We start from the raw sequence: 15076 nt of genomic DNA on the forward strand, positions 1-15076 counted from the left end.
GGTCCTTAATGGTCCTTGAACTGTCATCTGGGGACCCCTCCAAACAGGTTGAGAACAACTGATCTGCACTACAGGCTACTCTTTGACCACATCCTCTCCTCTCATGCAGTCCTCCACACCCCCGCGGACAGAGCTGCTAGCTCCAGTTTCAGTACCACCAACACACAACCTCCACTTATACACCAACAAGAACATTTCCTGTACTGGTATCGCAACGCGTTGAGCTTGTACATTGCCTATTTCTACTATTCTTTGTACAACAGTTAAAACAACCAGTTTATAGGCCTGTAATGTATACATATCTCAAAGCCGTCCCATAATTGCCTTACTGTTCCATAAGAAGGGTAAGGAGCATTAAAATCTCCAATTTGAGTAAAATCTCAAGAATCAAGAGATTTTTTGTCACTGTTAATACAGGTATAAGCTGCAAAATGATACTGTGGCAAGGTCCACAAAACTCAACAACACAACACAATAAGGACGGTAATGTAATAGTAATGTAATTAAGTTAACTAAATTAAGTAAACAGAGCTTTCTCCATATTACCCTAACCCTAACCCTTAAAAAATAAACAATTACATTGATTATCACCTTTAGACCCAAGGCCAATAAACCCTTTTGCAAATCCCGCCCCATTCTGCCCTGTTACTATGATGGGACATTAACCCTGGGCAGATTGTTTTTATAGTGGAAGTGGATGGGATTTTTTTTCCCTTCATAGCCTCATTACAGCTATATAAAGTACCAAAGGAAAAACACCTAGGTGATATTAATAAAAAGGGAAGACAAAGGTACAGTAGTTACATTGCAAAACAGGGGATTTACCCGAAAATATATGTTTTAATTTGTTTAATCCCAGTGGGACAGAATCCTCTTTGCAGATTCTTTTATAGTGGTAGTGGATGCGATTTTTTTTCCCTTCATAGCCTCATTACAGCTATATAAAGTACCACAAAAAACACATCTACATGATATTAATAAAAAGGGAAGAAAAAGGTACAGTAATTACATAGCAAAACAGTAGTTTTCCCCCGAAAAATAAATGTTTTAATTAGTTTAATCCTCTGGATCAGAGATAGAAAGAGAAGCGCATTGCATCTTGGGTACTAGGAAGAGGACAGAGAGAATGTTTCTCCTCACATAATAGGCTGGCTTTTCGTAATTCTGCCCATTTAAATTATATGTACCCAATCGTGACTCTTAGACCATTGATAAGGTACATGTGAACTAGTTTGTTGAAGCTTATTCGTTATGATGAGCGAGATCGCTTGACGCTTGCCGTCGCTATCACCGTACCGGCCGATCTCCGTGTCGCGCACTGCGGACAGTTTTTGAAAGGCTGAAGCAACATTCTCCACTGCACAAACTCCACCCCCGATAGCAAAAAGTGAATGTTTTTTTCTGGTTGGCCAGTCAGGGAGTCTCAGGGACCAATCAGAAGGCTGACAAACGGTCTATTCTAAAACACCTCCTAAAAACTACAAATCTTAATAAAAAAAACAATTAATGTCACTATATAGCAACATCTGTGTCATCTTTTCGACACCCAACCCAAACCATTACCCTAACCTCCGTGGGGTGAGTCGCTAAACCTCCCGACGCTCCTTTGTCAAAATGACGGTCGTTTGAAAGAGCGAGATTTCCCCTTGCAAATAGGTTTTCAGATATTGTTCCATTTTGAGTACAGCAGGCTTGAGCTGATATGCATCATTGTGATAGACTGCCAATTTCTTCATCCAGCTTGGCAGGAAATAGAATCGTTTCTCACTTGCCAGAATGTACTTGGGAAGAACATAGTAAAAGACATCCACAGCTGTCAAGTAAGAGTTAAAGACTTTATTGGTTTAAAAGGAGTCGTAAAATGGACCTATCGGTTCAAAAGGAGTCGTAAAATGAACCTACCGGTATATACAATACATGTACCAATGTAAACTGCATGTTGATGGAAATGTTTGAAATAGATTGAGTCCCACAACCATCTTGAGGGCATGAAATAAAATCGGCAAACGTAAAACAAAGACTGGTGAGGTTACCCAATATATCAAGATAGAACAATTCAAAGACGAGATCAGACAGAGACGCAAAAAGCACGAGACCACATGTTGTTCCCAACAATAGATGCTTGAGGTATTCCGCCACACCAGTTCAGTCTAGGCGCACCACCAAGACTGAATTGGTCAGCACAGACTAAGCGTTTAAAAACAAGAGTACTTGACCTGTAATATGCTGGGTTTTGATGAATGTTTCGTTTTCACCGTTGTGCAATTATTTTCAATAATATAAAGTAAGTGCGAACCCATAGTCATATTGTATATTGCGTTGCTATTGAGATATTTGAAATAAATAGCTATTGAGGTATATCCTGTACTCGTCCTACAGAATCTGCAGATTCTGAGACATCTCTGTCTAATCTTTCTTCTAGTCATTCTAAAAGGTAGCACGGTGGAATCTTTCAGAGTGAATGTAACATGGTTTAGTTGAGGTTTTAGAGGTGTAGCTATCATTATCATTACACAAGAACATTTATAACTTAGTGGTGCGGCAGCTCGTGCGGCACCAGTTTGTAGTGGGCACCGCAGGATGGGCAGCGCTGGGCCTCGCCGTCGTGAAGCCAGAACCACACCACACACGTGTTGTCTTCCTCGCCTGGAGGGGAAAATGAGTCACGGTGAGAAACGGACGAGAACAAGAGTTCCATAACATAGGGCAGGGTTCCCCAATTAGTTTTACCCAAGGGCCGAATCATGTCTAGGGTACCAAGCCGAGGGCCACAACATTGCAGGGGACGACAGCGGCGTTCCCGCTACTCCAACGACAGTTCAGATATCGTCGTTGTCGGGTGAAAATCTTGTATCTCCAAAACCGTTTGTTTGGCATTTATGATTTTAAAAATGATTTAAACTAGTGAAAACAGCCGATCTACTAGCACACAACGCCTCGCATCAGCTGTTTTCACTACTTTTGTGCAACAGCCTTGTATGATGAAGCAGGGCTTTACTTTGCGAAAGAACATACAAATTTGGAGATACGAGGTTTCCACCCGACAACGACGATATACTAGTGTTGTTGCTGCTCTTATACCACCATTATTACTGGGGTTGGTGGGGGCCAGACAGTAGCCCCGTGCTGGCCGCAAATGGCCTGTGGGCCACCTACTGGGGAACCCTGACATACGGTCATCTCTATATAGTTCATTAGCCACATGACGCCTAGCGTGTCCATTCTGGGCACATCAAAATTGGCGAATATTCAGGAAAGATGAGTCTGAACGTCAAATAAATAGTTTGATCTACATTGAACATGCTCTCATCAGTTTAGAGCATGCATCTTGAAACATCAACACTATGTTGATTTTAAAACTATTGATATGGGAAAAAACGTACGATTTATGTATAACTATCTTATACATTCACACAATGGGAAAACAGTCGATTTCATCTACTGCCATAGTGTCATTGTTTAAACATGGCTGTGATACACAGAAGATGTGGTATTGCCACTCTATAATAATCATCTCCTCACATCAGAATGGGATTTCTTTGGAGAAACGGTAAGTTTCCCTTGAAAAAGTAGGAGGATAAGGAGTGGACACAGCATGGGTTGGCAGCTTGTGGTAATATCTGTGTGTGTTTTAACACATATACAGATCATGAACACAATCAATGACCTTCCCTTAATTCTTTGCAGGTACCCGTTAGGCTCTATAAACGGTCTATAGTGGCCTCGCTGACTATCATGATATCACCAGCCATGCTGCACAAACAACAAAATTCCACATCACTATTTTCGGTATCTGTCCCAAATTATATCAGTTATACATGTTGTCAAGAGAACAAGAAAAGTGACTTACAAACACATCCCACAATCCTCTTGTTTGTGATGGAGGGCACAAGATGGGGGTCAGTCTTGGAACCGGCATACTCCTTTGGCCTGAACATATTGTATGGATCCTGTGGCAGAAACATTTAGTTAACATTTGTTTTTCTGTCTAGCCAACATAACATTCAAACATTATTACAGCAGAATTGACCACAGGTTCTTAAGAGATAAGATAAACCTGCATTGATCCCCGGGGGGACATTCAGGTGTCATAGCAGCGACAGGAGGAAGGTTGAAACACAGGAAGGGTAAGATAAGTAAAGATTACACACACACAGAATGAGAAAAAGAAATTGCATTAAATAAAATGCCATTCCCAGTTTAAGAAAATTATGACCGTGCACACTTTACACATAAATTAAGTATTAGATACCATAATATTGATATGCAACTTAGTAATTTAATTTTACCATTTTATTGTAAAAGTCTGAAACTGAGCCATTTCTCAACAAGGGACATGGCAGCGTACAAGGCACTGTCTCCTTGGTGGAAATACATTTCTAGTAAGGTTGGGGTATTTGATTCCCAGCACCACAAGAGGGAGACATGAGCGCGCATGTGTGTGTGGGGAGACATGAATGAAAACCTAATAGGCAATGCATACTCAACCTCAGTTAATTTCAAAGACCACCATAGCTCTGAGTGTAGTCAGTGTACAATGACTGAACAAATGGACCCCCCTCCAGGAACCCTGAGTCCCTCCCTGGTTCCCACTTTGAGAACAAATGGCCTATGCTTTAATAAGGCAAAGTAATATTTAACAATAATCCAGAGTGATAGAAGAACCAAGTCACTGTAGAATAGCGTTAACCCATTTAGACATGGAACGCATCTTTGTCACTTTAGATTTTAACCACTTTAAATATATTAAATATTATTGTATAGTTAAGCTATAGCGTGGCACCGAGTGCTGTGCTATGAGCTTGTACTGTAGAAGTGCATTTTTTTAAGAATCATTACATTTTTAGCAAATCATTGAATATACCGGTATATTCTTTTCAAAGCAAACTTTCGAAACTCAAATCTTTGCTTCTAGGGGTCCCTGGAACAACATATTTTGAGATGGGGTCTGCGGTCAAATCCATATAATTCTAGGGCTCCTTGACATTAAAACGTTTGAGCACCACTGATATAGAAACACAGGTTTTTCACAAAACCATTAGGAGTTAGAAGATTTTTTCCGGCCTCGGGTCTTAATGGTGTTAATAGAAACCATTTCGGCTGGCATACCGTGCCCTCCTTCATGGCGTTCATGATGATCTTCTCCATGCCAGTGGCTTGCTCCTCATCAGTTGGAATTCCTATCAATCAGACAAAAAAAATCATGTTAAACCTAATTCCAAACACTGTTTAATCACTTTTGCCCTATTCCAAACATTGAACAACCTATAATACGGGTAAAAAAAAAGAAAGTAAAATTAAATTACTACTGGATTACACTGCTTCACTCACCAATTTATTCAGAGGATCAACAAGCAATAGAGGGTATGCCCATGCATAAAGTAAATGGCATATCGAGTGGCACAGTGAGTGGCAAAATGAGTTTAACGTCATTTAACATTGTTTAATGCAATCAGATAGGGCTTTTCATCTAGTGTACTTTGCTTTGTCTGGTAGATTTGTTGGGTAGATTTGTGTTGCTTTGAGAAATGATAATCTAGAATAAGAATAATCTATTGTGTTTATAAATCTTACAATAAATGCGAGACATCTCTGTGAGTATAGATTATAATACTTACAATTTGATAGCTCTAACAGAGCACATTCCTATTGGGCACCAGTGTGTTTTATCCAATGAACAGTTAGCTCATTTTGTAGAAAAATGTATACAATCTAATCTAGTTGTTAAAACCCAAGAAAAAGAAAGAAAAGCGTAAAAAGAGGCTTGAAGTTGAACACTCAACGGTGTGAGTGAGAAGCTGTGTCCAAACTTTTGACTGGTATGAACATAGTGACCTTGACCTCACACATTGGTTTTTTTTTTGTCGCATTTTGAAGCCTTGTGTATTGTCCAATGCAGACTTCTCAAACTGACCTAAAGTTACCATAATATTGAGAACCCCTGCCTGATCTAACATCACAATCAAGCAAATGTTTGGTAATAATCTTCATGTCTGACCTCCATTTCTGTGGTTAGAAACTCCTTTGGACCATAACGTAAACGATACAACAAGTTCATGTTTATGCGTGATATGTCAATAACAAAATATATATAGGCCTATCATAGATATTAAATAAAGCTGTCCATTTGCCCTAAGGAACACAATGTAAATAAGCAAACCTGTATGTCAGTAGGACTTATATGTCGGTATCAGTCGAGAATGCGGGTGTCTAACCCTGTTTCAATGCTCTAGCCTAGCCTAGACCCCTGGGAGATGGATTGCTGAGGTGGAGCGCAACCATGATGACCTACCATCAGCTCCCAGTACTTACCGCACGTTCTTAGTTACCCAAGCCGTGCGACTCGCATACGCCCAGTTGGCGGTGCCCGGGATCGAACCCAGAACCTTGTGGTCCAAAGGCGAGTGCTCTACCACCCGGACACAGAATATAATAATGTCAAATATAATAATAATAATATATATAATAATTAACAACCACTGTATAACTGTATGATGATTATGATATGAATAATAATAACAATGGTAACAGTATTTTATTATATTAAAATATAATTCTATTTTGTTTCTATGAATACTTTTCAGTTTGAGCTTAGATGTTCCCTTTCAAACATGATGAGGCTGCGAAAATAATGTTGAGCTTGGCTTCACTAGCTGTTCCATAGGATGAGTACTATAGACCTGATATTCCATACATTTTACACAACATTTCTCATGTAACTGGAGTGCACATGTCATGTGATGTACAGTATATGGAATATCAACCATTCAAGCCAGGGCTAGGATTTAACAGTAATCCGCGGTCCTAGTCAACATCAGCATAACTGGGGATGGATCGACTATATTACACAACACACAGAAATAGTCTAAAGTTAACATAACATGTAGTAAATATAACAGTCCAATAAAGATTAGCGATCATTGTTTAGTTGTTGTTTTCCTCCCCTCAATCGGATCAGCATCAGGGCAAACTCTTTGACCTCATTGTTGACACCGGTGGCAGTAAAAACCTAAAAGCTTGAACACGTTTTGTTTTATTCGTGGCTGTGAGTGATGGTGTCCCTCCTCACCTCCTCCAGCCGCCATGGAGCGGCTCAGAGCGGGCCTGAGGACCAGCGGGGCCCGGCGGCATGTGGTTGCAGCCCGGCAGGCTGAGCGCAGCAGTAACCTTGCAGCCATGTTGCTCTTCGATCTTCCTCTCTTCTGACTGTCAACCTGGAGATGACGTCAGTCGGTTTGTGGATTATGAAATCGTGTCGCTTTGTTTTGACGTCGTTTCCGACCCCCCCCCCCCCCCCCCCCCCCATCCCATCTTATTTATTTGATTATGTATTTATTCAAGTCATCATTATCATCTTACAGAGTTTGACAGTTTTATTTATTTTAGGCATAAATAATTTAGTGTGTCGAAAACAGTGTATTGTGTGTTTTAATTTATCTATTTATAATATACCTATATCTTTGAGCGGTCCTCTTGAATGAAACGGATCAACGTCATAATAAAACTTGAACTTGAACAGTGGAAAAGGGCCGTTCTATGCATTATTCACTTATTAACACTTTGACTGCCACAATGTTAAGGGTTTTAAGGGTATAACCCTTGCCACCATAGACGGCCATTCATTTTTGACGGAATAAATTGAAAATGGTAGGATGTACGAAAATTGACAAAAATTTCAGAGAATATAGAGTCGGAACCTTAGCTTTCACCATAAAAATTTCGTCCTGCTGTGGTGTTCTGCTGTGGAGAAACCTGAGGGAGAGCGAAAGCTGTACAGATGAAAAAGGAGCATCAGAAATTTACTTTCCGAGATAATTGAGGTCAAAGGAAAAAAACTTTCAGAAGCCCTAGAAACAAATTGGTAAATGGTACAAGAACACACAGTACCTCTAAATGACGAACAGGGTGCCGGCCATAATGCTGTAAAAAAAAAAAGTTAAAAAAAGTTGTACCGTGGTCTAGTTATAAGGCAGGAAAGTGGAAGAAGCCAGGAGACTGACAGAGGCTCTTTTTTCATCTTCCCAGGATGAAGGAGAGACAGAGTAGAATCCACTGTGTTTTGACCTGGGATTTTTTATTCAAGCCTTCAGTTAGACATCAGACATCTCAAAAATAAAGATAAAAACTCTGATAAAGATTAAAAAAAAACTTTACATTGCTGTTTCACTTCAGTATAGTTGTAGATGTGTTCCATTGCAATCATCATTTTAGTCACTTCAAACTAAAACGGTCAAACTACCCTGAGCAATTCAAAGTCATAATACATAAAATTAAATAAAAATTTATGTACATTCATATGGAAATGTTTGTATTGACAAATTCAAGCCAACTGCGACAAACTTCACCATGTTAGAATCCAGACCAGGCAACTGCAAGTAAGAGTAATTATGAAAAAAAAAACATAATTACCATAAGGTATATATAATTATTTGCTATACATTTTATATACACAGGTACATATATTTCCAAAATAGCAGATCTACAAGCTCATAGCCCGGCACCGCGCTATGAGCTTGTAGATCTGCCATTTACATATGATGCCTAATAGCCGATCTACAAGCTCATAGCCCAGCAAGGCACTATGAGCTTAGTATTTTCATGGCTCTCCTTTTAGTAGACCTTGTACCAGTGATGTACCGTCATGAAACTGTACCTTTTCCTATGCAAACTTCTAATAAAGTCTTCAATCAATCAATCAATCAATCCCTTCTTTGTATTTACCTACTGTATGTTTTTATACTGTTTTTTATTTCCCTCTTTTTTCCTGACTATATCTACTGCATAGTACTGTGTTCTATCCGTCTGTCATTCAATGTTATATGAGATACTGCAATGGTTTACTATGGAAATAAGCATAGTCTTTTCATGGATCTCACGATCTCCTTTTAGTAGACCTTGTACCAGTGAACTGTACCGTCATGAAACTGTACCTTTTCCTATGCAAACTTCTAATAAAGTCTTCAATCAATCAATCAATCAATCAATCAATCAATCTCTCTCTCCCCAACGTTCTCTCTTGTATCATGGCTGTAAGGTTTATAAAGAGAGAGAGAGAGAGAGAGAGAGGGAGAGAGAGAGGAAATCTGAGCAGGCTTAGCAAACAACGTTGGCACCGCTTCGATGGGTTACCTTTAGAATAAAACACGATAAAACTATAAACATACAATGAGGATTACCACTGGGATTCTTTTTCGATCTCCATCTCGCTGGATTGGTCAGACTGCGACGTTTGCGAGTGACTTATAGTGGTTGTTTTGCTGGGATGTGTTTGTTTTGCACTAAATGGAGCATCTGTCCTCCTTTCTCACCAAGCTAAGCTAAAGAGGCGTCAATTGGGTATGGCAAGCTACAGGGGGAATATAATAAAATGTACTGTAATCGTGCCTGTTGTAAAGTTATGGTAACATGACTGGTGTCTTGCACGCGAGCCTCGCGCGCGTGAAAGACACCAGTCATGTTGCCATAACTTAGCTTTTTCTGAACTGACGCCGCTGAGCTAAACGCCCTGCTCGATCGGTGGTCCGCGCGCGGACCACCTGTTGTGATCCGAGATGAGCATAATCATCTCTCATCTCATGCTTGCTCTCGGAGCGACGTCGGCCCCCCCAAACACGCCAATACACCACTGTATATCAATCAATCAATCTAGCAACAACCACTTACTTTATATAGCAGTTCTTTTCGCTGCGACGCCGCGGCTCGGTGGTCCCTGGTGGCCTGGTCGATGAACCATGACGATCCAGTAAAACTTTTCAGATCACATGTAACGAAGTAGTCCTCAGTAGTATAGTAAAGCACTAAACTAAACCCCCCCCCAAACACATGCTGCTGCTCCTTCCGTGAATGCCGTCCATCCAGCAATCCCAGGCCTGGGGAGGACGGTCATGTACCAAATCACCATGGTAACACAAGGTAACACAAGCTGATTGGCCACACAATGGTAACCATGGTGATTTTAGTCATTCCAGGGCCCAGGACGGCTGAATCCAAGCGTCAGTGATACATATGCTCCTAATCTTGTGTTTAATAAAAAAAAGACATTTATGTGGCATATGCCGTTCGTGGCGGTGAAGGGGGGGTAAAAACGTATGTGGCATATGACCTCCGTGGCGGTCAAAGTGTTAACAATGGGAGAGGAAAAACTAGATCACACAATATTAAGACACAATTTAAAGAATGGGAAAGCTATTGAAACAGTGAGATTGCATTTTATTTATGCGTTTAATAGTTTAATAGTGTTTTACTGGTCGCTCTGTTTCCCTCTCCAACTCACCACAAGACTCTGTAGGCTACTGCTGCTTTCACACAGCACACACCACACAAACATCAAACATGCCACGCCTGTCGCCTCTAGTACAGATATTGACCTCCACTACACTGACCACACAGTGTCACTGTTTTCTCGTTGTGTGTAGGCCTACCTGCACCAACTGAGATAGACCATAATATTGTGGCATTGAGAAAACGAAGGAATACAATATTTTCTATTTTTGAGCGGTGGTGAGCCGCTCCTCTGAATGCCTGGGTATGTCAGTTTGTGGCCGTGTGGATGGTGGGTGACAACACACACACACACACACACACACACACACACACACACACACACACACACACACACACACACACACACACACACACACACACTAATGCCTGGGTGACCTACAGTACCTTAAAGTGCAACTGTCGAGCAACCTTGCAATGCATGTATTTTACCCATATACCTCAACCCCTGCGGGGTTGCTCCACTCACCCAGCGGAGCACAGCCTCCAACGCTCAGTTCACACGATTGTGATTTTTAATTACAGGTATACTCAAAGACACTTAATAGAATAATTAATCTTAATTCTTAAGATAAATATCCATGCAAATGGGCCAACCAAATAAAAGTGCCCAGTTATCACCTAGGCCCCTGAGGTAAGTGCCTCTGAGAATACTGTCAATCAACACTCTAATTGGTAATTGGTTGAGACAATGTTGGTTGACATAATATCCAACAATGCACTAGCCTCACACAACTGATTAAGTCCAGCCAGAGGTGTTGTCTGAGGGAAGCCAAACCAAAATAAGGTTTAAGGCCCTTTCCCACTGGGAGCGATAATGATAAAACAATATTTTCAATTGAAGTGGATGGCAGCGTCCAAAAACCACAACCATAAAGCTGTCATAATTGATGTGAATGCCGACATATCGTTACCTTTATTGCGTCAGGTGGGAATGAACCTTTACTCTTATGTAGCTGTACACAAGAGTAACTATAAAGTACAACCTTGAACCTTGAAGGTGTGGAAGGAAACATACAGGCAGCAGTTGAAAGCCGTCTGTCAGACCTGTAAGCGTCTAGTGAAAGCCCTGCATCACTCCCATCTGACGGTCAGATGCTGTATCTGGACAGGCAATGTCATCCAGAATTTGACTTGATTTTTGCATGAAGAAATATGCGTTTCAACACAATATAACTTCAACTCAGGGTGTAGCCCACACATAAAAGTGTAATAATTTTAACATACTTATATTCCTGAAAAATAATAAGATGAACTAGAGCAGTGGTTCTCAAATGATTTCATGTCAACATTTGAAAACATTGTGCACAGGAATGCTACGCACACCAGGTCCTTGTAGTGGTGCAGGCTCACGACAGTGTAATCTCAAAAGATGTCTTAAAAAGACAGAAAGGTGGCCGCACACACCGTAGCCACTGTGCCAACATTTATTTTAGGACAACAGGAGCAACAATAAATCAACGTTTCAGCAGCTAACTGCCTTCTTTTTAACCATCTGAAAATATTTTGTGCCAGCTAGGGACTCCCATCTGTGTTATTTGTCATTTTTTTCCAAGATATTTTTGAAAATAGAGGATCTACTGTAAACTTGGAGATTGTCTATTTCCCAAAATAGCCAATGTATACAGGTTTAACTCATTTGTATGCTATATTAACTCATTTAGCTGCATGGGGACCACCTGGAACCCCTTCAAGGACCCACTGGAGGTCACTGGACCCCAATTTCAGAGACACCGAACTAGAAAACTAACTATGCTCTGTAGATATATCTCAGTGGGCCATGCCAGGAGTCATGGCCCACTGTACTTCCCTCTGTCTGTCTGGGGCATGTTGACAATGTGTTGAGCTTGTGCACATGCAGGGATATAATAAAGGACTGTAATTATATCATTATGGTGCAACCACAGGGACAGGCTGTATGGAGACCTTTGGACGGTGACCACACCGAGAGGTAGTGTGGTAGATGTTGTCATCGCTATAGGACAAACACAACATTACAATGTTACAGCCTGAAGACCAATTCATTGTCCAGACATATACAGTATGTGTACAGTGTAACGTATGGACCAGCAGGGACAGACTGGAAACAAAACAAACCTGGGGGAACACACACACACACACACACACACACACACACACACACACACACACACACACACACACACACACACACACACACACCACCTGGGTTTGGTCTTCATCAGATCAGAGTGTGCACACTCTAGTCTATCTTGATGAAAACAGATGACAAGTGATAGGCAAGAGATTCAAGACACACATAATTTGGCAACACCCAGCACATCCTGTGTCAGCCCTGCGGCAGAAGTATTGCCCAGGCCTCCCCCTTTAAAACTTCCATCGAGTCCACCCACTCTGAGCACCATCATTTGGGCCAGCCAGTGTCCCCCAACCCAAACTCCCAGAACAACATTAGGAGTTCAGGTGCTCGAGTTCCTGTCCACTGATGCGTGGTCTAAGGGTTTAAATTTGGCTTGGCCGAATGGCTACTCTACCATCGGCTACAAACATAACGATGTTCGGGGGAGGTTAAGCTGGGCAGGGTCTAGGGAGGATGATCTTTGTCACTGCGCTAACGATCTGCTTTTTTTTTAAACGCTGTGAAAATGTGTGCAAATCTTTGAATATATGTATTTTCTAAGCGAACATTTGTAACTCAAATTGTGCTTCTGGGGGTCCCTGGAACTAAATATTTTGAGATGGGAGTCCGGGGCCAAATATATATCATTTTGGGGGTCCTTCACATGAAAAGGTTTGAGCACCACTGACATAAAAACATAGGTTTTTCAAAAAACCTTTTGAAATATTCAAAGACTTGCACAAACTTTTTATGATTTTTCAAAAATAGCAGATTTACTAGCTCGCAGTGAGTTTGTATATCTGCTATTTTTCAACAGTTGAAGTACCCAGGGCCCAGAATCTGGTGCGACAACCCTGGCCGCGCTACCTGTCAGGTGACCCAGGAGGGTATAAAGCAGTAGCAACACATGCGTGGGTAGGGTTAAGTGGCATAACGACTAAATTGGGAGACAACAGGGGTAAAGAATGATTGGCCACCCTAAAAACTAACGAAAAGCATAGTTCTGCCCCGCTGCAGAGCTGGTTCAATATATCAAAAGGCTTTGTCAACTTCCCTATCACAATGAAATGCACACGGGTGGCAAAAACAACAGGAAGTATTATGAGGGTTGATCAGCTCAGTGGCCTTGTGTGCCCTGCTTGGCACTCAGCTGTTAGATTGGGGTTAAGTCCCTGCGACATACCGTAGCCTCTCGGCTTTTGAGGGCTGCTTAATATTATATTAATTAATATATATATAATTACTTACTGTAAGGGATGCCGATTTATTACCACAGATTTTACTCTATTGTTATCAGTGCGGGTAAACTTTTCAGCACAACTCTCAGCGTTTCAAAGACATAGAGAAGACTGCTCCGTTTATGGCTTCTGAGTTCTAAGTCCTACAGCTACAACACCAAATATACTGTATATTAAGATAGCATTGAAAATCACTTCACATTCTGTACTAAAACATCAGCAAGTAAACCAAAGATAAGAGTGTTGTACATTTGTCGCTGTGTTGTTTAGAGGTTGTTCAATATGTGATTAAAATTTGGGGTCAGTTGAATGCTGCGTTCATTATTTTTGCACAAACTTTGGAAGGCAATCAGACATTCACCTCCAGACCTATCAGCCAGGCGAACACTGAGTGTTCCCGAAGGGTTCCCAGTTCGATCCCAGGCTCCCCAGAGTTAGTGTCGAAGAGTCCTTGAGCAAGACTCTGAACCCCTAGTTGCTCCCGGTGAGCAGGTTGGTGCCTTGCATGGTTTCTTCTGCCATCGGTGTATGAATGTGTGTGTGAATGGGTGAATGTAATGCACAATCTCTGTAAAGCGCCTTGGATAATGGCACCATTTACCATTTAAGACAATTAATATCCTGTTATATTCAACGGAAGATAAAAAAGAAAACACAAAACTAATATTATAAACTAATAATAATTAAGAGAGCCTACTCACTACCCATAGTGTTGCATAAGATATTTGGTGCGAAGGGAGATTGAATGTAGGTGTCTCAGAAGTTGTGCATTACCCGTTGTGTGTCTGTGATGTCAGTACTATGACGTCAGACTCAGAGTATGACGTCAGCATGCAGAAGACAGCCATGGTTTGCGACACTGTTCATTATCAGTGATGTCAGCGCGAAGAGTGGAATGCTCCCCGTTTTTTTTTTGCAATAGGTTCACACCCACCGTAGGAGATGAATTGTAAAGGAGCGTTGGATTAATAGTTAGATATGACACACAATACAATACAATAATTATTTTGAGTGTCCTTTCAGGTCAGTAATTTTATGACGTTTCCTGAATGAGAGATGTTCTTTTGTAGTGTGTAAGTAACATATCTTGGCATGGTGGGGGTTGGATTGGAGATGTTAACTGGTTGGCCAAGTTGTCACATGTGGCCAGGAAATAGTCCTTAAGGCCTCTCCATACTTCGACCTAAATGTTCGGTGAGTTGTGTTTTCCAACACAAGTGCAAATTTCCAAACTCTCGTTCGGTCCAATGCTTTTCAGAAGTCCCGAGGGATATAATTTGATGGTAGAAAAGGACCTTTTGACCGAAAACGGCGGTTTCGGTCGAAGTATGGAGAGGCCTTTAGTCAGGGCCTTTTCCTTCCTGTCAACACTCACACTTCTGCAAAACACTTAACTTACTCATAATTCCCCTTTGTGATTCATCTAGTGATCAGTGCTCAATGAGTCTTGAATGCCAAC

The 15076-nt window shown here is 41.2% G+C and overlaps 1 protein-coding gene across 1 annotated transcript; it reads right to left on the reverse strand.

The window, feature by feature from the left end:
* Window positions 1-1843: 1843 nt before the first annotated feature.
* On the reverse strand, window positions 1844-7225 carry cox5ba (cytochrome c oxidase subunit 5Ba). Its single transcript, XM_080743273.1, has 4 exons — window positions 7070-7225; window positions 5110-5180; window positions 3851-3950; window positions 1844-2646 (listed from the first exon to the last, which is right to left on the reverse strand). The coding sequence occupies exons 1-4, from the start codon at window positions 7176-7178 to the stop codon at window positions 2531-2533; spliced, it is 396 nt and encodes a 131-aa protein (XP_080599399.1). The 5' UTR covers window positions 7179-7225; the 3' UTR covers window positions 1844-2530.
* Between the last annotated feature and the right edge of the window lie 7851 nt (window positions 7226-15076).

This window comes from Nannobrachium achirus (assembly GCF_963921795.1).
Source record: "Nannobrachium achirus genome assembly, chromosome: 15".
NCBI classification, from domain to species: Eukaryota; Metazoa; Chordata; class Actinopteri; order Myctophiformes; family Myctophidae; genus Nannobrachium; species Nannobrachium achirus.

What these genes read in the sequence shown, in the direction of transcription:
- cox5ba (XM_080743273.1), bottom strand. Translation starts at nt 7,178, where the DNA reads ATGGCTGCAAGGTTACTGCTGCGCTCAGCCTGCCGGGCTGCAACCACA. An exon ending in CTCCATGGCGGCTGGAGGAG is followed by an intron (nt 5,181 to 7,069) that starts GTGAGGAGGGAC and finishes TCTGATTGATAG; the next exon opens with GAATTCCAACTGATGAGGAG. An exon ending in GAGGATTGTGGGATGTGTTT is followed by an intron (nt 2,647 to 3,850) that starts GTAAGTCACTTT and finishes TTTCCCCTCCAG; the next exon opens with GCGAGGAAGACAACACGTGT.